The 24,697-nt window shown below is 37.1% G+C and overlaps 1 protein-coding gene across 13 annotated transcripts in view; it reads right to left on the bottom strand.

The window, feature by feature from the left end:
• LOC106837858 (cytidine monophosphate-N-acetylneuraminic acid hydroxylase) overlaps positions 1 to 24,697 on the bottom strand; it is a 348,449-nt gene that overhangs the window by 33,804 nt on the left and 289,948 nt on the right. For all 13 annotated transcript variants that reach the window (XR_011505176.1, XM_070515541.1, XM_070515543.1 and 10 more), the window contains 5 exons: positions 23,672 to 23,862; positions 20,004 to 20,151; positions 19,337 to 19,418; positions 18,426 to 18,563; positions 15,912 to 16,047 (listed from right to left, as the gene is read on the bottom strand). Coding sequence is in view for 12 of the 13 variants with exons in the window: in XM_070515541.1 (XP_070371642.1) it covers positions 15,912 to 16,047; positions 18,426 to 18,563; positions 19,337 to 19,418; positions 20,004 to 20,151; positions 23,672 to 23,862 (695 nt within the window). In the remaining variant the exon portion in view is untranslated. The remainder of the gene's footprint in view (positions 1 to 15,911; positions 16,048 to 18,425; positions 18,564 to 19,336; positions 19,419 to 20,003; positions 20,152 to 23,671; positions 23,863 to 24,697) is intronic.

Below are 24,697 nucleotides of genomic sequence, written 5' to 3'. Positions count from 1 at the left end.
TTGATTCCATGTGGCTGCTGAGCACGCAAGCTCCAGGCCCTGCCTCCTTCCTCATGGCTTCAAGGCCTTGGGTGCTCTCTTTTCCCTTCCCATCATGGCTCGGTAGTTTTGACACCAAGAGGCAGGTACCTGAGGACAGTTTGTTTATGTTACCAAGCCAGGGCTGGCCACCCGATGTGCACAGAAGCTGACGCCACGGCACACCAGTCTTTGAAAGAAGAAAGACTTTATTGCACAACTGATTGGCAAGGAGGCTGCAGTCCAGGCTCTCAAATCTGTTTCACCCATCCAAGGAGAGTGACGTGAGCATCACAGCCGAGTGAGCTCTCACAGTGAACCCTCCCCTCCATGATATAATGAAAAAGACATTTATATTCCAACAGAGAACATCCACACAACACAAGACATCTGAGAGATCCACACAGCCATATGTTGGAAGGTAGAGAGGCTGGAGACCCCCTCAGAGGAGGTAGAAAGGGGTAAGAGAAAGCTATACTCCCTCCCCAAAAGACTGCTATCCAGGGATTGCATGTGACCTCCAAGAGGAAAGGAAGGGTGGAGAGGCTGTCACTTTACAGGAAAATCATAGACCCTTGAAGTCCTTCACAGCCTAGGGGAAAGGCCCCTACTGAGGGGACTAGCTATCACAGGGGTGACCTCATCAAGCCAGCACCCCAGGAGAGCAGATAGCCAGGGCAGAGTGAGAAGACCCTAAGAGCATGCAGAAGACAGTGTCCCTCTCCCCCATGCAACACCTGAGCCCAGCACCTGGGATTCTGGTGGAACACAGAGGGCTCAGAATACACAGATCTTGATCCCTATCCAGTGGTGATAGGTGGAAACTGCAATAAAAAAAAATCACAATATGCAAGAATAGAGCCACACCCACTAGCAGTATGAAAAATTACATTAAATGTCCAGACCAGAAGGACAATGACAAGTACCCAGGAACCAATCCTGAAGACACAGAAATATATAATCTAAATGACAGAGAATTCAAAATATCTATCATCAAAAAACTCAGTGAGTTAAAAGAGAATGTAGAGAAACAAGTTCATGAGCTACTTGACAAAAGAGACTGAAACTATAAAGAAGAACCAATCAGAAATATTGGAAATGAAAGACGCAATGGATGAGATAAAACAAAATATGGATTCCCTGAATGCGTGAATGAATATCATTAAGGAAAGAATCAGCATAATTGAGGATAGACATATTGAAATGTTCCAGATAGAGGAGGAAAGAGAACTAAGACTAAAAAGAAATTAAGAAAGTCTCCAAGAAATATCTTACTCAATTAGGAAATGCAACATAAGAATTATAGGTAATACAGAGGGAGAAAGGAAGGAGAATGGAGCAGAAAGCTTCTTCAAAGAAGTAATATGGGGAACTTCCCAAACCTGGGGAAGGAGATAGAAATCCATATGAAAGAAGCTATCAGATGTCCTAAAATAAGTCAATGTAAAAAGATCTACTACAAGACATATAGTAGTGAAACTGGTAAAAACAAATGACAAAGAAAAAATACTAAGGGCAGCAAAGCAGAAAAAATAACTTACAAAGGAACTTCTATCAGGCTTTCAGCAGATTTCTCAGCAGAAAACTTACAGGCTAGGAGAGACTAGAATGATATATTCAAATCTTTGAAGGGCAAAAACTTTCAGCCAAAATACTCTATCCAGTGAAAATATCCTTCAGATATGATGGAGAAATAAAAACTTTCCCAGATATGCAAAAGCCAAGTGAGTTTGTAGCCACAAGAACCCCCCTACAAGAATCCTCAAGAAGGCCCTCATACCTGAAAAAAAACGGATAAAGGGGTTACAAAGCCCAGCATAAGGAGATAAATAGGTAGCTAAAATCAGAAAAGTGTAGCTTTACATCAGAACAGGTTAGCAAATGCTCAAGTATAACATTAAAGATAAAGGGAAGGAAAACACCAAAAACAAAGATAATCTTGTCATTTTAACCACAAAAAAACACAAGATGGAATAAGATGTGACAAAAACAACATAGGAGGGGAAGATGAAGAAGATTGAACCAGATTAGTCTAAAGACATAAGAGGCCATCAGTCATATCCATAAGATTTTGCATAAAAGCCTTATGGTAACCACTAAAAAAAAGCAGAACAGAGACACAAATAATAAATAAGGAGAAAACTAAGAAACCCAGCATAAAAAAACTACATAACTTAATTGGTAGGCTGAAATACATGGGATGAGACACAAAGGAAATACAGGAGAACTGGAAAATGAGTGATAAAACGGCAGCATTAAGCCTTCATATAGCAATAATCACCCTAAATGTAAATTGATTGAATTCTCCAATAAAAAGACAGAGTGGCAAGATGGATTAAAGAACAAGACCCAACAATATGATGCCTCCAGGAAACACATCTCAGCTCCAATGACAAACACAGGCTCAGAGTGAAGGGATGGAAGACAATACTCCAAGCTAACGGCAGAGATAAGAAAGCAGGTGTTGCCATACTTATAGCAGACAAAGTAGACTTCAAGATAAGACACGTAAAGAGAGACAAAGAGGAGCAGTATATAATGATCAAAGGGACACTCCACCAAGAAGACATAACACTCATAAATATCTATACACCCAACACAGGAGCACTGACACACATAAAGAAACTACTAACAAACCTAAAAGGAGACATCAACAATAGCACAATAATAGTAGGGGACCTCAACGCTCCACTCACATCAAGGGATAGATCATCCAGAAAGAAAGTCAACAAGGAGATGGTGGAATTAAATGATAAACTAGACCAGTGAGCTTAATAGACATATATAGAACACTCCATCCCAAAACAGCAGAATACTCATTCGTTCCATGCCCATGGATTGGAAGAATAAACATAGTTAAAATGTCCATACTACTCAAAGCAACCTACCGATTCAATGCAATTCCAATCAGAATCCCAATGATATTCTTCATGGAAATGGAACAAAGAATCCTAAAATTTATACGGGGCAACCAAAGACCCTGAATTACTAAAGCAATCCTGAGAAAAAAGAACATAGCTGGAGGCATCACAATCCCTGACTTCAAAATGTACTAAAAAGCCATAGTTATCAAAACAGCATAGCACTGGTACAAAACCAGGCACACAGATCAATGGATCAGAACTGAAAACCAGAATTAAAACCACACATCTATGGACAGTTAATCTTTGACAAAGGTGCCAAGAACATACAATGGAGAAAAGATAGTCTCTTCAATAAATTGTGTTGGGAAATCTGGACAACCACTTGAAAAAGAATGAAAGTACATCATTATCTCATGCCACACACAAAAATAAACTCCAAATGGATCAAAGACTTGAAGATAAGTCCTGAAACCATAAAACTTCTGGAAAAAAATATAAGTAGCACACTCTTTGACATCAAACTTAAAAGGCTCTTTTCAAATACCATATCGTCTCAGACAAGGGAAACAAAAGAAAAAATAAATAAGTTGGACTTCATCAGACTAAAGAGCTTCTGCCAGGCAAAAGAAACTAGTATCAAAACAAAAAGACAACCCATCAATTGGGAGAAAATATTTGCAAATCACGTATCCGACAAGGGGTTAATCTCCATAATATATAAAGAACTCCCACAACTGAATAACAAAAAAACAAAAAGCCCAATCAGAAAATGGGTAGAGAATATGAACAGACATTTTTCCAAAGAAGATATGCAGTTGGCCAATAAGCATGTGAAAACATGTTCAACATTACTTATTATCAGGGAAATGCAAATCAAAACTACACTAAGATACCACCTTACACCTGTTAAAATGGCTATAAACACTAAGACTAAAAATAACAAATGTTGGAGAGGGTGTGGAGAAAAGGGAACTCTCATACATTGCTGGTGGGAATGCAAACTGGTGCAGCCACTGTGGAAAACAGTACGGAGATTCCTCAAAAAACTAAAAATAGAATTACCTTATGACCCAGCTTCCCTGCTACTGGGTATTTATCCAAACAACTTGAAATCAACAGTCAAAAGTGACCTATGTACCCCAATGTTCATTGCAGCACTATTCGCAATAGCCAAGACGTGGAAGCAATCCAACTGTCCACTGGCCATGAGTGAATAAAGAAGACATGTGTGTGTATATATGCATATATATACGATGGAATACTATTCAGCCTTAAAAAAAGACAAAACTATCCTATTTGCAACAACATGGATGGGCCTGGAGGGTATTATGTTAAATGAAATAAGCCAGACTGAGAAAGACAAACACCATATGACTTCACTCATATATGGAAGGTAAACAAACACAGACAAAGAGAACAGTTCAGTGGTTACCAGGGGAAGGGGGTGGGGGCAGGGCACAGGGGCTGAAGAGGAGCACTTATATGGTGACAGAAAAGAAATAAGGTACATTTGAAATTTAACAACAATGTAAAATATTATGAATGCAATAAAATTTAATTAATTAAAAGAACCCACAACCATATATCCCACCAAGGCAGCCCTGGCACAGTGCACCCTGGAACCATCCAGCCCGCATCTCTTCTGATTCCAGCTGGCCTGCCAAAGCCACCCAACACACACAGTCTACACAGGGGATGCTCCTACACAAGGCCACTTCTTCAAGATGGGGAGAGGTGGTTATTTTGCCTAATTCATAGAAACAAACACAGAAAGTGAAGGCAAAATGAAAGAGAGAGGAATATGTTCCAAATGAAGGAACAAGATAAAACTCCAGAAAAAAAGCCCTAATGAAATGGAGATACATAATTTGTCTTATAAAGAGTTCAAAGTAATGGTCATAAAGATGCTCATTGAACTCAGGAGAAGAAGAGAGGAACACAGTGAGAACTTCAACAGAGTTAGAAAATACAAAAAAGAACCAATCAGAGCTAAAGAATACAATAACTGAAATGAAAAATACACTAGAGGAAATCAATAGCAGATTAGATGACACAGAAGAATGGATCAGCAACCTGGAAGACAGAATATGGAAATCCCCTAGTCAGAAGAGAAAAAAAAAAAACTTACAAAAATGATGAAAGTTTAAGGGACCTCTGGGATAACATTAAGTGTACTAACATTTGCATTGTAGGTGTCCCAGAAGGAGAAGAAAGAGAGAAAGGGACAAAAAACTTATCTGAAGAAATAATGGCTGATAACCTTGTAATCTGGAGAAGGAAACAGATATCCAAGTGCAGGAAGCACAGAGTCCCAAACAAGATGAACCTAAAGAGATCCACACCAAGACATACTATAATTAAAATGGCAAAAGTTAAGATAAACAATCTTAAAGGCAGCAAGAGACAAACAAGTCACATACAAGGGAACCCCCTCATAAGACCATTAGCTGATTTTTCAGGAGAAAATTTCCAGGCCAGAAGGGACTGGTATGATATATGTAAAGTGCTGAAAGGAAAAAACAACCAAGAATACTCTATCTGGCAAGGTTATCATTCAGAATTGAAGGAGAGATAAAGAGTTTCCCAGACAAGCAAAAACTAAAGGAGTTCATCACCACTAAATTGGTCCTACAAGAAGTGTTAAACAGTCTTCTTTAAGCAGGAAAGAAAAGGTCATAGCTAGAAATAAGAAAATATATGACAGAAAAAAAAATCTCACTGACAAAGGCAAATATTTAATAAAGGCAATGGATCACCACTTAAGAAGCCAGTATGAAAGTTAAAAGACAAAAGTAGTAAAATCAACCATAACTACAATACGTAGTTAAGGGATACACAAAATAAAAAGATGTAAAAACATAAAATTTGGAAGGAGGAGTAAAATGCAGTGCTTCTAGAATGTGTTCAAAAGTAAGTGATTATCACCTTAAAACAGACTGCTATATATATAGGTTGATACATATGAACCTCATGGTAACCACAAACCAAAAACATGAAATAGATATACAAAAAAATAAAGAGAAAGGAACCTAAACATAACACTAAATAAAAACATCAAACCACAAGGGAAGAGACCAAGAGAAGAAGGAAAAAGCAGAGAACTACAAAAACAACCCCAAAAAAACCCTAAAAAATGGCAATAAGTCCATACCTATCAATAATTACCTTAATGTAAATGGACTCAATGCTCCAGTTGAAAAGCATAGGGTGGCTGGATGGATTAAAAAAATAAGACCCATCTATATGCTGCCTACAAGAGACTTACTTCAGAACTAAAGATACACACAGACTGAAAGTGAAGGGATGGAAAAAGATATTCCATGCAAATGAAAACCAAAAAGAAAGCTAGAGTAGCAATATTCATATCAGACAAGACAGAGTTTAAAACAAAGACTGTAACAATAGACAAAGAAGAGCATTACATAATGATAAAAGAGTCGATCCAAGAAGAGGATATATTTGTAAATATTTATGCACCCAACAGAAGCACCTAAATATATAAAGTAAATATTAACAGACATAAAGGGAGAAGTTGACAGCAATATAATAATAGTTGGGGACTATAATACCCCTACTTACATCAATAGACAGATCATCCAGACAGAATATCAATAATGAAACATTGGCCTTAAATGACACATTAGGACCAGGTGGACTTAATAGATATATACAGAACATTCCATCCAAAAATTGAAGAATACATTCTTTTCAAGTGCATATGGAACATTCTCCAGAACAGATCACATGTTAGGCCACGAAACAAGTCTCAACAAATTGAAGATGACTGAAATTATATCAAGCATCTTTTCCAACCACAACAATATAAAAGTAGAAATCAGCTACAAGAATAAAACTAGAAAAAACCACAAGCACGTAGAGACTAAACAACATGCTACTAAACAACCAATGGGTCAATGAAGAAATAAAAAAATACATTGAGACAAATGAAAATGAAAACAGAATATTCCAAAATCTGTGGGAAGCAGCAAAAGCACTTCTAAGAGGGAGTTTATAGTGATACAGGCCTACCTCAGGAAACAAGAAATATCTCAAATAAACAATTTAACCTGACACCCAAAGGAACTAGAAAAAGAAGAAAAAAACAAAACCAAAAGCTAGTAGAAGGAAGGAAATAATAAAGATCACAGCAGAAATAAATGAAATAGAGACTAAAAAAATCAATGACACTAAAAGCTGTCTTTGATAAACAAAATCAATAAACCTTTAGTTAGACTCGAGAAAAAAAGAAAAGAGACCCCAAATAAATAAAATGAGAAATGAAAGAGGAGAAGTTACAACTAACACCACAGAAATACAAAGGATAATAAGAGACTACTATGAACAATTATACACCAACAAGTTGGAACACCTAGAAGAAATGGACAAATTCCTAGAAATACACAACCTTCCAAGACTGAATCATGAAGAAATAGAAAATCTGAATAGACTGATTACGAGTAAAGAAATTGAATCATTAATTTAAAAAAACCCAAAAAACAAAAGTCAAGGACCAGACAGCTTCACAGGTGAATTCTACCAAACATTTAAAGAAGAGTTAATACCTATCCTTCTCAATTTATTGCAAAAAATTGAAGAGGAAGGAACTCTTCCAAACTCATTTTATAAGGCCAGCATTACTCTGATACCAAAACCAGACAATGACACCACAAGAAAAGAAAATTACAGGCCAATATTCCTGATGAACATTGATGGAAAAATCCTCAACAAAATAGCAAACTGAATTCAACAGTACATTAAAAGGATCATATACCACGATCAAGTGGGATTTATTCCAAGGATGGAAGGATGGTTCAACATCCACAAATTTATCAACGTGATACACCACATTAACAAAATGAAGGAAGATCATCTCAATAGATGAAGAAAAAACATTTGACGAAATTCATCATCCATTTACAACAAAAACTCTCAACAAAGTGAGTATGGAAGGAACGTACCTCAACATAATAAAGGCCATATATGACAAACCCACAGCTACTATCATACTCAATGGTAAAAAGCTGAAAACTTTACCTCGAAGATCGGGAAAGCAAGACAGGGATGCCCACGCTCGTTGCTTTTATTCAACATAGTATTGGAAGTCCTAGCCACAGTAATTAGGCAAGGAAAAGAAAGAAAAACCATCCAAATTGGAAAGGAAGAAGTAAAACTGTCACTATTTGCAGATGACATGATACTACATAGAGAAAACACTAAAGACTCTACCAAAAAAACCCATTAGAATAATAAACTAATTCAGTAAAGTTGCAGGATACAAAATTAACATACAGAAATTGGTTGTGTTTTTATGAATTGATAATGAGCTATCAGAAAGAGAAATTAAGAAAACAATCTCATTTATCATTGTATCAAGAAGAATTGGGGCCGGCTCCGTGGCAGAGTGGTTAAGTTTGCGTGCTCCACTGCCACGGCCCAGGGTTCGGATCCTGGGTGTGGACATGGCACCACTCATCAGGCTGCGTTGAGGTGGCGTCCCACATCCCACAACTAGAAGGAGCTGCAACTAAGATATACAACTATGTACGGGGGGGTTTGGGGAGATAAAGCAGAAAAAAAAAAAAGAAGATTGGCAACTGTTGTTAGCTCAGGTGCCAATCTTTAAAAAAAAAAAAAAAGAAGAAGAAGAAGAAGAAAATATCTAGGAATAAGTTTAACCAAGGAGGTAAAAGACCTATACTCTGAAAACTTTAATACATTGATGAAGGAATTTGAAGATGACAGAAATAAATGGAAAGATATATCATCCTCATGAATTGGAAGAATTAATATTGTTAAAATGTCCATACTACCCAAAGCAATCTACAGATTCAATACAGTCTCCATCAAAATACCACTGGCATTTTTCACAGAACTAAAACGAACAATCCTAAAATTTGCATGTAACCACAAAAGACCCCAAGTAGCCAAAGTAATCTTAAGAAGAACAGAGCTGGAGGTATCAAACTTCTGATTTCAAGATATATTACAAGGCTATGGTAGTCCAAACAGTATGGTACTGGCATGAAAACAGACCCAAAGATCAGTAGAATAGAATAAAGAGCCCAGAAATAAACCCACACATATATGTCAGTTAATCTATGACAAAGGAAGCAAGAATATACAAGGGGGAAAAGACAGCCCCTTCAATAAATGGTGTTGGGAAAACTGGACAGCTACATGCAAAAGAATGAAACTTGACCACTATCTTATACCATATACCAAAATAAATTCAAAATGATTAAAGACTTGAAACCATAAAACTCCTAGAAGAAAATGTAGGCAGTCAGCTCTTTGACACTTGGCAATATGTTTTTGGACCAGTCTCCTCAGGCAAGGGCAACAAAAGCAAAAAGAAACAAATGGGACTACATCAAACTGGAAAGCTTTTGCACAGGATGGAAACTATCAAAAAACAGAAAAGGGAACCTACTGACTGGGAGAAGATACTTGCAAATCATATATCTGATAAGGGGTCAATGTCCAAAATATATAAAGAATTTACACAACTTAATATCAAAAAGCAAACAAACCAAAAAAATAGGCAGAGGACTTGAACAGACATTTTTTCAAAGAAGACATACAGATGGCCAACAGACACATGAAAAGATGCTCAATGTCACTAATCATCAGGGAAATGCAAATCAATCAATGAGATACCACCTCACACTTCTCAGAATGGCTATTACCAAAAAGAGAAAAGTGTTATTGAGGATGTGGAAAAAAGGAGACCCTTGTGCACTCCTGGTGGGAATGTAAATTGGTGCAGCCACTATGGAAAACAGCATGGAGGTTCCTCAAAAAATTAAAAATAGAACTATCATGGGATCCAGCAATTCCACTTCTGGAGATTTGTCCAAAGAAAATGAAAACAGTAATTTGAGAGAAATAAGCATCCCTACATTCACTGCAGTATTATTTACAATAGCCAAGATATGGAAGCAACCTAAGTATCCATCAATAGATGAATGGATAAAGAAGATCTGGTGTATATATATACAATGGAATATTACTCAGCCATAAAAAGAATGACATCTTGCCATTTGCAATAACATGGATGGACACAGAGGGTATTGTCCCAAGTGAAATATGTTAAACATAGAAAGACAAATACTGTATTATTCCACCTATATGTGAAATCTAAAAAACAAATGAGCAAACAAAACAGAAACAGACTCAAAGATACAGGAAACAAACTTATGGTTACCAGAGTGTGGAGGGTTGGAGGGCAGGTGATTTGGTGAAGGGAATTTAAGAGGTACTAACTTCCAGTTATAAAATAAGTCATGGGGTTGTAATGCATAGCATAGGAAATATAGTCAATAACACTGTAAAAACTTCGTATGGTGACAGATGGTAATTAGACTTACCATGGTGACCATTTTGTAATGTATATAAATATTGAATCACTATTATACACACCTGAAACTAGAAAAATATTGTATGTTAACTATACTTCAATAAAAAATTCAATAAAAAAGAAGAAGAAAATGTATGAGTAGACATAATACTTTACTGCCTGAGTCCATTTAGTGCAGGAGCAAATAGGTCATTAGAGAGTAGTATATTTGCTATGACATACTTCAGTGGCCCCCTAGATACATCACACTACCACAACAGAATCTAAAACTTTGAAATGATGATCCTGAGATACCAAGAAAAAATAAATTATGTTTTAATATTCTTTTTGAGAAGTCAAGGAAGGATGGTCTACATTTGAGAAATACTTTCTACTAAAAAGTATTATAAAATGGTGCATAGAAAGATAAACTTTAGCTATTCAGAAAATGTTCCTTTTAGTATGGTTTCTTTATCCAAAATGATCAAGTCCCTGGGAGTTCGATAGAGCCAAGGTTTCGCTTTATTGGTAGGTCTGTGATACTCAAAATTATTAAACTCTCTAGAAAAGGACTGTCCACCGGAAATACAATGTGAATCACGTGTGTAATTTTAAATATTCTAGTAGCCACATAAAAGAAGTAGAAGATAAGAGGTGGAATAAATTTAATGGATTAATTTCTATTATAACCAAATCTAGCCAATATATTATCATTTTAATATCTAATCAAGTTTTAAAATTATTAATGAGATATTTTATATTTGTGTGCTACATCTTTGAAAGCCAGTGCATATTTTAAGCTTCGAGTATATCTCAATTCAGATACTAAATTTTCATCAAAATATACTTTATCATTATTTAGATTTCATAAAACTGACAAGTGAAAGAGTAGTTTCACTTGCTCAAGTTGTTTCAAAGATACTTACAAGTTTGCCAATAAATGAATAGAGTTACCAACAATACATTTTCATATAGTATTCACATCTACATTGACAAAATTGGTTCATCTTTTTCAGATGATAATTTTACTTTGAAGCAAAAATATATCAGTTTTAAAACTGCACCTGTTTAAATTTAGTAAATTCAGTAACTCTTGGATCAACTCATTAATATTAACATTGAATTCAAAAGAGTACTGCATATATTGAAAAGCAACCCTAAATTATCAATATTAACAAAGCATTCTTCAAATCTGGTGTGTAATTTTTGCAGCTATTTTAAATAACATTCCCAATTACAAATAAAATCTGCATATTGGTTCACACTGGAAAATGTGTAAAATCATTATCATTGATTTGTGTTAGAAAAAGATTCAATTTCAACATAAAGACTCCACATAGAGATTCAATTTCAATGTAATATTTAACCTGTATAACTAAGTCAAAAATAAGCATTTTGTTTACTTGGAACTTCAAATTTAGCTTGCTCATACACACAGTATAATATCAGAGAAAATATTAATCAGTGCCAGATTTTTGTCTTTGGTTCCTGTATATTTGGCAAGCATTTTTTTTGTTTCAAGAAAACCTTGAATTGGAGCTAACAGTACACATCTTCCACAATTCAACCAATAAGCACTGGCAAAGAGCCCAAGATCATCAAGTTTATTGCCTTCTCTTCTTTTGGTAGCTTCATTAACTTGCTGATGACCCATAGCATTTGCATGTAGAAATTGAACAATTTCAAGAATTGTATCCAGGATACTTTTCCTGGAGACTGCTTCAGAAAACTTAGTACAAATGTTTTCAAATGTATCAGGCATTGGAAAGAAGTATTAGGGAAAATACAAACTTCCTGTTTTAAAATTCCAATATATCTGGATTTTTAAAATCTAACACAGCTGAAGGGAACATCATCTATCATGATAAAAACTAAGTTTTTCCTATTTAGCTGAAATTTACTCTTTGTCAGATGTAGAAGATTCAAAAATCCTTACCCAAATACTTATGAATTTTTAGGACACGAATTGGCAATGTTTCTTCGTAAATTCAGAAATCCTTTGAATCTATTTGCTCAGTACTAATTAATAAATAGTTCATCTCTACCACCACTGATTTGAAATGCCTGCCATAGCAGATAATAAATCCATAGATTAATATGAATTTGTTTCTGTATCTTTTATTCTGTACCATTGGCTATTTATTTAATAGTGCCACCGAGTTTTAATTATAGACTTTATAATACATTTTACTATCTGGTAGAGTACTCTCCCCATTCTTGTACTTCTTAATCAGAGGCTTACTAAATATTCTTGTTTTTCCCCCCAATTTCAGATCAACTTGTCTACTTCTGAAAAACACGTATTATTTTTATTGGAATCACATTAACTTTGTAAATTAATTTAGTATAAATTATATCATTTGGTTATTTAGTCCAAAAACATAGTATGTCTTTTCATTAGCATGGGTTTTCTTCTGTGTCATTCAGTGACATGTTAAAGTTTTCTTTGTATAAGACTTGCACATCTCTGGTTAAGTTTATTCCTAGATATTTTCTCTTTTTTAATTGCGATTGGAGAAGCAGTCTTTTCTGTAATTACATCTTCTAAGTAGTAGTTGTTTCAATGGTTTGGAAGAGTTTTTCAGTTGATTATTTTAAATTTTCTAGATATACAATCACATCATCTGCAAATAATGATAGTTTTGCCTTCTTTATTATTTTATATGTCTAATCCATTGATGTTATCTTATTGGATTATTTCAAGTAAAATATTTTTGACTTAGAATGCTTCTCATGGCTGACTCTGCCCTCTTCCATACACATATATAGACACACACTCACGATTATATGTAGAGTCATATTAAGGAAATAGCCATCTAATGTCCAATTTTAGAAGTTTGTTTTGGTCAACATGAGTTAAAATTTTCAAAATTTAAAACTTTAAAAATCTACAGAGATCACATGCTCTTTCTTCTTAGATCAATTAATACACCAAATTAATCAAATTTCATAATGAAAAACATTTACATTCATGTAATAAACCCCACTTATTCTTGATATGTTATTAATGTAACATATTGTTGTATATAGTTTGGTAGTATTTAGATATTCAGAAAATTGCTCTGTAGGGGTTTTGTGAATTTTTGTCAGATTTTGGTACCAGTGTTCTACTCATTTCATAAAATATTTCTATTTCTTTTTTTTCTTATGTACACGATTCATTTAAAGCAAGGTTTCTCAACAACGGCACTGTTGGCATTTTGAGCTGGATAATTCCTTGTTGTTGGAGGTGTCCTGTTCATTACAGGATATTTAGCAGAATACTGTCCTCTCTCCACTAGATGCCAGTAGCACCCCCCAGTTGCGATACCTAAAAAATGTCTCTAGACACTGCAAAATGCACCCTGGGAGACAAAATCTCCCTGTTTGAGAACCACTGATCTAAAGCTAAAGAAAAATACTTGCAATTTTTCAAATTCTATTTATTGATAAATTTTTATCAAGTGATCTTTTATATTGTTAGAAACATTTGGATTCTACAGCAATTGGTGGCTTAACTGAAGCTTTCACTTTTTGTAAAATATCTTTCCCACTCTTTTCCTTATAATTTTCTAACAAAAGACCCATAACTTTTACCATCTCTCTATCTTAAAATGGTTTCCTTTTTTATGCAATTATGCAAGCTCTTTCATAACTGGCCTGTTGCAAACCAATAAAAAATGGTTTTAGATACTTAATTCTCATTTCTGGTGACTAATTTCATCAATTCTTCATTGGCTGTTGAGAAGAAACTTCCTAGCAGATTGCCTATGTATTTACTGAAAATGTATCTCCTGTCCTTGAAATGTACATTCTGCCCACCATTCCCACAGTGGGAGCTATTTTCAAGGACGCAGGCTTGAGAGCCACCCAGAGCTACTGAATCGTGACAGCGAGTTTGTTTTCTCATCTGAAAATGGGTGCAGTAATAGCAACTTCCCCACAGGACTGTGGTGAGGGTAAAATGAGATAATGTTTGGGGACATTGTTTGCATTATTTTAAAACTTTTCTTACATAACAGTTCTTTTTCCTCTATTGATGCAAATTGTAATTGCCATTCATCATGAAATTTGCAACAGACTTTCTCTTCCACTTTCTTTTCTCTTTACTATTTGCATTGCAGTACTAGTTTTTGCATCTGCACTAAACTTTGCACCAATAGATGCTCTCATTTTAATGCAAAAATTTATCTGCATTTTTCTTAAGCTAGAAAATTAATTGAACCATAACACAATAAGTATTTCAATCTGATTTCCAATTATAATTAGCATTGGTATCATTGTAACATAAGCTGCCTACATAAAATACCCAGCTAAACACATTGCAACAATATATCAGTGCAAAGAAAAAATAATCCAAACCCAATCAATCCATTGATACCAATTAAATCATTAATGTGTTTATGTGTAATACTAGAAATGACACATGCATCCAACATGCATACCACAATAACAATACTTTCTTACACAATGCATTGGGTAAAGTGCAACGTAGTCTGACTGAAGTAATGAACTTGTGTTTAACAGAAAATATTTTATGCTGGTTCAGTCTTAAAATTTGCATTACTTAAAATTAAAAACTCAGGTCCTCAGTTGCCCTAGCCACATTTCAAGTGCTCCATTGTCACATGTGGCTGGTAGCCAGCATATTGGACAAGTTGGCCCTAGCAGGTCCAATCAAAATCTCCAAAGACTCTAATAATGTTGCAAATATTGAGTTTGGCTTTAGTAATTCATAGGAAATTTGGGAAGTTTTCCTTTTTATCACAAAGTCTACATCTTGAGAGAAAAGAAAAAACACTTGCCTGGCTCAGGCACCTGGCAAGAGTAAAGTCCCCAATAGGACAATCGGATCTGAGGACAGAGCTTAAGATGAACTAAAAAATGTTTCTTAAATTCCAACTTCCCCTAGAAGAGATACTCCTGTTTGAGAAACATTTTATTAAAAGTTAACTGCTAACTCATTAAATGATTACTTGGTATCAAAGTAACCACAAAAAGAAGCGCAAATGTGAATACTCACATTTAGGAAATCTTATGCAATACCCAGTTTTAAGATTGTCATCCATTTGACCATTAAAATGAAAACCCAACATTTAAATAACATTCTCAAAGAAAATTCACGGACCTTCAAAAATATACTGGAAAAACAAAACCTAGAAGTTATATTGCTGCGAGAGAAATCACCTCAGGTACCCCAAAATGAGAAAATAACTTGCATTTGATAATGATGCAATTCTCTACTCTGAGATGCAGTATGGTGTAGAGAAAAGAGCCTTGGAGCTAGTCGTACCAGGATTCACTTCTCAAATCCAGTGTTTCCAATTGAGTGACTTTGGGCAAGTCACTTCGTCTCTCTGAGTTTCAGATTCCCTAAACTGCAAAAGCATAATGAAACCTGCCTCACAGTGTCACCGGGAAGGTTAATTTAGACGACTTGGTTAAAAGCCCCAGTCCAGTTCCTAGCATATACTGAACACATATCAGTTGCCTTCATCCTTTCCAGGATCCTTTCAGAGAAAATCCATCTGAATTCATTCTAGCTGCCAAGCATGGTTTTTATTCATGCTCTCTGTTCTCAGGCGGATTATTAAATAAACGCCAGACTCCTACTAATCACTCATTTTCATTTCATGCTGTTACACAGATAAATAACTCATCCCAGCACACATTAACTCATGTATAAAAATGATGTACAAAATGTCCAGCCATACTTGTCTGATGGGTGGGATTCCACGAAATATCCAGCAAAGGGGCAATAAATTCGCGGTTGTAGGTCCTTCACCAGCCGAGCCTTGTAGTTCAGAAGCTTCCTCCTTTCTGTTTTAATGAATTGGGCTTTCCACTCCTCTGGAATGACAGGGTTTGGATTAGAGTCTCCTCTGGTCAGAAATCACAGAAAAACAAAGGTTCTAATAGCTTGGAACTCTTTCAGGAGATAAAATTGATAGACGACTAACCCAGAAATAGAGCAAAGCCCTGTGCCGTTAGTGGAAGGTTTTGCCCCCAGCTTTATTTTGCAAATTTCAGTTGGTTACTGGAAAAATGTTACCAAACCAGGCAAAGACAATGAACCCTCTCCTTGTTTGTGGCAATTCATTCAGACCCTAGCTGAATACACAGGGCAGCATGCATAGTTGTACCTTGCGTGCCTGCACATTTTAAGGGCACTGTAACTATTAACTCTTTATTAACATAGAAATGGCTTTGTTATTTCAGTGGATTATGAAAGGAAAGCATGTTCATCACACCCTGGCAATGCACAGTGGTCAAGACCACGAGCAGTGGAGTCAATTAAGACTTAGGATCAAAATGCAGCTCCACCACTTAAGTTCTTTGAGTCTGTTTCCTCCTCTGTAAAGTGGAATCATGACGCCCACCTCACAGGCTGTTCATTTGCTCATTCATTCATTTGATCCATATTTATTAAGCCCCTACTCTGTGCCAGACATAGTTCTAGGCACTGAGAATACAGTGGAGAACATGATAAAGCAGGAATCTGCTCTCCTGGAACGTTCATTGGAGAGAAAGAAGCAAATAATGAACAAGTAAACAAAGGTCATTTCAGAGTGATGAGCTAGGAAGAAAGTAAAACAGGGCCATGCAACAGAGAGTGGCTGGGATGAGGTGAGGTGGGATGGAGGGGTGTTATCATACAGGCTGGTTAGTGAAGATGACATTTGAGTCATAGACACAAAAGTAGACACAGATGAAGAGAAATTGCTGACCACATGGAGATCAGGTGCAGTAGCACTCCAGGCAGTGGAAACAGCAAACACAAAACCCAGGACAGGGACGCACTTGGTGTTTTGGGTCTGAGGAACAAAAAGCAGGCCAGTGTGGGCTAATATATAGCAAGTAATGGGGAGACAGGCAGTCAAGGAGGTTAGAGGAATTAGACAGGGCCCAGAGCATGAGGGCACCATGTCAGGGAGCTATTCCTACTATTATTGCTATGGAAATTTGATAAGCACAGACAAGGATACAGAAAAAAATTAAAGTTATCCATAACCTAGACATAAACCACTATTAACATTTTGGTATGTTCTAGGACTTTTAAAACGTGTGTGCATGCACTCCCACATGCATACACACACTCACAGAAGAATGGGAATCACGCTAGCTACTCTTTAATAGGTATATTTTGCCTCCCCAAGAACACTGTTAACTCCTTAAAGACAGCACCTTTCCTCTCTCTCTCACGTGGTTCCACACTTTGGGAGGCAATGAATCTAGACTGCAGAGGAATGGAAGGCAAGAAAGAGGCTTTTTTCATCCTGCAATTAGGCCATTTTCTGCCACATTGTTAGAGACTGTTCGTCAAACATATTAATTTATTTAGTGGCCCTATACTGAGCACTTACAATGCTAATATTGAGGATACTAAAATGAACAAAATATACCACTTACACACTTTCTTCCAAGCCAAACCCAGCACCACCCTAAGACCCAGATCAGAAGAGATCCTGCCTTAGACGCCACGCTTTTTACTAGCTTTGAGATATAATCGACTTACAATATTGCATAAGTTTAAGGAATACAATGTGATGATTTGATACACATATATATTGGTAAATGATTACCACAATAAAGTTAGCTAACACTTCCGCCACCTCACCTAATTACCTTTATTTTTTATGGTGAGAACATTTAAGATTTACTTTCTGAGCAGCTTTCAAGTACATAATATAGTATTGTGAACTCTAGTCATCCTAACGTATGTTGGGTCCCCAGAACTTATTTATCCAATAACTAGAAATTTGTACTCTTTGACCAACAACTCCCCATTTCCCCTGGTAACTCCACACTTTAGAGGGGCTTGCTCTGGTTGTGTCCTTCCCCTGTATAGGCATTCCATGGGGCCAGGGGGATGTGCCTATATCAAGTTGCACATACCCTATTCTGAACTACATTCCAAGAACATTTAAGCCTGAATTACCGATGTGAGACCTTTCCTGTTCTGCTCTATGGTCTATACCATGGATCCAAATTATTCTTTTTCTTGACTATTCCTGAGATGCTCCTTAATCTCCTTAGTGTTTCTTTCATGCTCCATCATCGTATTTTGAGCTGGAAACACTAGTCTGTATATCTGCGGCTTGCAAGCCTGGTTTCCCAATTAGCTTCCTCTAGGGAGGGACCACGTCTTAATGATCTTTGTATTTATTCTCACAGCATTAGCAAAGTGCCATGCCTCTCCTTAGTAGCACCCTGATAGAAAAGATTACCTGTAAATTTTCCACCACTGAAAGTCATCGGAAAGCCTGATGCTCCTCCAGCAAAATCACTCATCATGAGAGCAACCTTCCCAGGCAGCCTTCCCCCATTGGGTCTGGTGCAGTCCACTGTATTGAGTATCTTATGACCTGTGGAAAAACAACGTGGCATGAGTACTCACAGTGAAATCTTGAACACCGTAGTTTGTATTCCCAAGCCAACAAAGTCTTCCATGGATGTCTGTATAATCTGACTCATTTGATTATAAAAGAATTGCTTATGTCCAAGGGAAAAGAGAGAGTAAGATTTCAAAATCTAAAATCTTTAAAGGCATATTTTGAATTTTCAAGTGAATGAATTCATCCTGTTTGATTCGGTGGGTTCGAGATGTCCCATGAGGACAATTAGCTTGATTCCACTCCAGGATCATAGACAGACTACTTTCCTCGGCCAACTCTCTCCAGATGCTGAGCCCAAAGGATGCAGGGAAAAGACTGACTGGATCAAGACAAATCTCTCAACCTTTTGCAAATTCCATTCAACGATTATTGGGGCAGTAAAGCCATCTTCTCAAATGAAAGGAAGAAGTTTATGATTATATTACAAAATAATATTTCAAGATGAAAGTAAGACACTTATTCAACAAAGTCAGTTTTGAAGAAACTGCTATTGGTGAAATACAGAATATCTGTTGCCTTATGAAAAAGAAACTTTGAACCTGTCACTACATAAACTATCTTACTGGTAATTTGTTCTCTGGAAAGATTATCTGAACGATAGCCTATTTTTTGAAGACAAGGATAGAATATACTATATCCTAAGGAAAAGAAGATGAACGTAGGATGAAATTTTGGATAGCTATTATTATCCTTCCTACCAAGAGTATTTTTATTTTTCATTGTTGATGAAGATAAGAAAGTACCTTTGTACTCCACAATAATGCAAGTGTCCATCTCAGGATGAACGCCATCCATCAAGATCATGAATCGAAGATTTTTGTCTACCTGGAATTTAACAATAAAACCAAAACCTATGTATGTCAGTTTGGCTTTTAATTCAATATTTGAGGAAGTTGCCACTTCTTCTGGAAAGAAATCCCTTTTATTCAGAACTGGACTTATTATCCTATACTATGGAGTTATATCATTGGTAAATAGAAAGCAAAATCATCTTTTAGTATAGCTTAAACATTGTATTTACACAGTATTATGTACAGACAAAATAGGCCAGTGTTACTTCTTTTTTTTTAGGAATATTAGCCCTGAGCTAACATCTGCTGCGAATCCTCCTCTTTTTGCTAAGTAAGACTGGCCCTGAGCTAACATCCATGCCCATCTTCCTCTACTTTATACGTGGGATGCCTACCACAGCATGGCTTTTTGTCAGAGGTGCCATGTCTGCTCCCGGGATCCGAACCAGCGAATCCCGGGCCACCAAAGTGGAACGTGTGCACTGAACCACTGCGCCACTGGGCCAGTTCCCAGGCCAGTTTTCTTAAAGCAATTACTATCTAATCTTAAAGCAAGTACCTCATCTAAAATTTCCCCTGAAAGTATAACTGGAAAGCGCAAAAAACATAGATATCTGACCTGCTGCCATATTCCAAATGGCACTACTTTGATATTAGTCAACTGGACACCGCTCTGATTCAGATTCCAAAATACAGGTCTTTCCGTGTTTCCAACATAAATGGGAATATCTGGTCTTCTCCCAGCAAGCTTCTTCAGAGTGGGGTAACTAGGATTAGAAGGACGAACAGGTTGAAAGGTGAAAAAATAAGACCATCTAGTATAAGAGACAATTTGCTCCTTACACAAAGATGTTGATCAAGAAGCAAGGAACTGAAAAACCAGACTCTCCCCAGAGTCCACAAGAGGAGTTTTTGCCTCAAGGCTGACTGTAAAGGGGAGGGGAATTTCCTAGAAGATTGCTCCTTATTGTTAGAACATATCACATATGATGGTATGTGTGTCAACCAGGTGTGCAAATTCCATCTTCCACATTGATGCTGCTTTGAGTAGGGGTAATTCTAACAGAAGGTACAGAGTGAAAAAGTCATGCTGAAGAAGCTTCTTGTAGGTGAAGATCTCCATGACCTTCACTTTTTTTCATTCTTCAAGCAGCACCTTCTAGTAAGAGAAAGGCCTGGACCGTAGGACGAGGAGAACCTGTGGGTTACCCACCACTGAGGACAGTTTTGCACCTTTCATAGGTTGACAGGCACACTTCAGTATACAGGATGAATTCTTTGTCTTTAAGGAGAATCAGTTACCAGCTAGGCAAGACGGTAGAGTTTAGTGTAGACACAAACTACATTCAACATTTGCAGTAATCCTGACTCAGTACACAGTTAACTGCCTGTGTGTTTTTGCATATCTACATAGATCAAGCCAACCTTCATCTATTGAGCATTCATTATACAAAAGGATTATATACCACTGTGAGGTGAGGCAGAAAGATGAATAATAAACAAATAAACAGCTAGATATAAATGTTTACATTATATTTCAAACATGGTGCTAGGCACTTTCACACGTTATTTTACTTGATTCTCAGAAAAAAAAACCTCTGAGTTTTTTGCTTTTATAAAGGAGGAAATGCAATCGGATATATACAGCTAACAAATAGTAAATTGGCATTCAAATTCAGGTTTTCTGATTCTAAACCTAGTGCTTCCTCTGTCTCAACATTAAAGAATGTACCAACTGGTTTAAGAATCAGACTTGTACATAGAGTAAATGTCAGGTGAAATAAGATATTTAATCATAAGAAAAATATAAACAAAATCTGTATATCAGCACTTACTAAATGTGCTAATATTCAAGTTCCAGCATTACATTAAAAGCTATCCAAATAAGTAGAACACAGGGGCAAAAAATCAGCATTTCTTCTCTAAAAACAAAGGACTCAAAAAATGGCGTCTTTGAATATGCCTTCAATCTCTGGATTCAGCACCTAAATTTTCTATTTTAAAGGACTTTGAGAGTTAGGATAAATTACTCTAAAATAGATGTTTATGGCTTCGTGATTTTTTAATTGTTGACAGTTCTCACTGGCATCTATTAATAACATCATCTGTTACAATACTCACTATATTGACATAATGAAATCACTTTTTTTTGGCTAAAGATTTTCTCTAAAGCACATTGGCCTTTTCCTTATTTTTGTGAATCAAGGAGGTTTTTATTCAGTAAATGAAGGTCAGACAAGAGGAATGGGGACAAATGACCCTGACGTTTACAGGTTGACTAGGCAAGAGTCAAAAAGTAAGGGTTTATCAAGGAAATAGACTCAAAGGAGTGAAAATTACAAGCTTTGGTAACTTTTCAGTAATAAGCTATTGGTAATACACTACTCATCCAATGCGTTGTGATATTATGGTTGAGAACTGGTGTTTCCATGCCTGACCACTTTGCCCACCCCTGCAACCAAAACTAAATTAGCTCCAGGATAATGTTGGGAAATAACTGGACTAAATGACATGAAAAGATCTTATCCTGCCTAAAATTCAGTGTATTTCCATGGGATGCTTCTCTTTAGGATTTTAGTCAATTGCATCTTGTAACAGGCATTATAAAGCAATCACCTCATTTACGTGAATAAGCTATATAAATTTACCACCACACATTACTGTTATTACATAATGCCTGAACCCAGGGCTGTCATAACCCTGGAGTTGTAGAAGTTTAGTTCCAGAAATTTGTGTGGGACAAAGGTATCATGCAATCAGACAAGTAGTTTCTTGTTTTTTGGTTTTTGAGAAAGATTAGCCCTGAGCTAACATCTGCTGCCAAACCTCCTCTTTTTGCTGAGGAAGACTGACCCTGAGCTAACGGCCATGCCCATCTTCCTCTACTTTACATGTGGGACGCCTGCCACAGCATGGCTTGACCAGCAGTGCATAAGTCTGCACCTGGGATCTGAACTGGTGAACACCAGGCTACTGAAGTGGAACGTGCAGACTTAACTGCTGCGTGACCAGGCCAGCCCCTAGACAAGTAGATTTTTCATCACAGCACCACAATACCCCAGTGATTTGTGGTCAGTTTAGAAGTGTGTTACAAGTAATTTGCTACTAAAGCAGTTCATCACTTAAGTTTTTAAACTGTTTCCTTTAAAAAGATGTATGAGAACATACTCACCCTTAGACCCCATATGCTTTAAAATAGAGAATCAAGAGGCCAGTCAACCAGCAGATAACGTATTTCCCCTAACCATGGAACATTTCTATCAAAGTATGTCCTACATGTGAACTCTGTCATGTAAGGTCACAGGGAAAAAAGTTGGTTGAACTTGCCTCTTTTTAGAACATTGTGGGCATTGCTATGTGTTTATGTTGGCAGCCCAGCAGTAGTGATACAAACTTCTGAACAAGGATAAACAAACATGACCCTGTAACTAAACCGGGGATTGGGAACATGACCCTTCCTCTTCCCTTAACTGTTCATTCGCAAATGTGTGTGGTTTTGTGGTGAAAGTTCCGCTGTCTCCTGCCTTCTTGACTGCCTGGCTTAGGGACGACTCAGTTCCCATCATCAGTTTCACATTGCCCTGGCTTCAGTGAAGTGTTGGATGAGCTTGACTCAGGGTTAACAAGTTGGGAGCGCAGCATTGTCGGGGTGCTATAAATCAGGAGATGGCAAACCCCAGTGACCTGTTGCTGCAAGCCAAGAATAGTTTGTACCTTTTAAAACAGTTGAAGAGGAAATCAAACCGATGAAAATTACACGATATTCACGTCATTGTCCATAAATAAGGTTTTGTTGGAACACAGGCTCAGTCAGGACTGTCTGTGGCTGCTTTTGTGCTGCAACAGCGGAGTAGTTGCAACTTCAACCCCATGACTTATAAAGCCTAAAATATTTACACTCTGGCCTTTTTATATAAAATGTGTGCTGATGCCTGCTATAAACGTTGAACTGAAAAAGGAAGTCAACTCTGATGATCCTTAAACCTAGACTTTACCAAGCGGCCTGAGAGTGGGAAGTGAGACGGTAGGATTATTAACCCTGTCCTCCACCCCACAATAGCCCCTTCCTCATTCCCAATGGTGTAAAGTGTGGAAGCACTTTTAAAATTACGCTATGCAATTGCAAGCATTTGTCTAAATCAGTCCTCTAAAGATCTAAAATAGTCCTCTTTTTATCATTCCAACAAACCCTACCTCAAAGTCAGCAATGATTGCAAAACAACCTGAAAACACGTTATGTCTTTACTGCAGGATTTTCTTATGAGTTGAGCGCTTAGATGTCATTACCTCAAGTGGTCTGAGTGCATGTGACTGATGTAAATTAGGTCTGCCCGGCACAGCCTCTCCAGCCAATCAGAGGGAGGCTCATGTAGCAACCACCAGCCTCGGGCAAAAGCAGGACCAGTTAACCAAGGGTCAAACACCATTCTCTTGTCTCCCAGCTTGAGGTCCATGCAGGCATGAGTGAGGTATGTTACCTGTCAGAAAAAAGCCAGATTCAGATTATCAAATCATTCCTGGCCAGCAGCAATGAACTGAAATGTTTGGGCTGCTTAGCCGACAGGTCACGTTGGAGAACCTTGCTCCCAAGCACGCTCAGGCAAATAGGACCCAAGTGAGACACAGCAGGAGTCTTTAGAGAGAATACAACTCCCAGAACAGGTCACTACTTTATTAGAACAGAAATTCTCAGGGTTGGTTTTAGGTGTCAAGCCAATTGATTTACCTTGATTTCCTCTATTTATATTAGCTCCTAGATACTTACGTACAGTTTGCACTGCAGAAAATCTTTTGTGACCAGTCCTTCAAAGCATAATTTACAAGGAAGGGCAGTTAGAGATATTATGACAGACACTGGAGGATTTAAATGCCAGAGTGTCTGTGAATAGTCTATGAACGAATGATTCCTGTTGAGTTTGGGTGGGTTGGCATAGCCATGCAGCCTGGCTACACAGACTTGCAAGGCTTTCTCTTCTAAATTACCTGCTAACTCACTGAGGATGTCAAGGTTCTCTGAGAATGGCTATAAACAATGACTCAGAGACAGGCACAGACGGGAGGACTGCAAATCAATTCCTCACTCCCTTTCCATAGCCTGGCACATCCACAGGAAAAAGGAGTCCACCAAGAAGCAGAGAGAGGTAACAGAAACTCCAATGTGAAAAGCCAACAAAGAGAGTGAGGAGAGGCTGAGGAATCCAATTCCATTTTATTAGACTTATTCTGGATAGTATAATAAGTTGTTTCCCCAAATAGTAACTGCCCGTTTTTACAAGCTTCCCAAATATTCCAGAAAAATAAATTTTTGATTGC

The sequence above is a fragment of the Equus asinus genome, chromosome 8 (assembly GCF_041296235.1).
Source record: "Equus asinus isolate D_3611 breed Donkey chromosome 8, EquAss-T2T_v2, whole genome shotgun sequence".
Lineage (NCBI taxonomy): Eukaryota > Metazoa > Chordata > Mammalia > Perissodactyla > Equidae > Equus > Equus asinus.
This window is presented reverse-complemented; position numbering and strand designations above follow the sequence as displayed.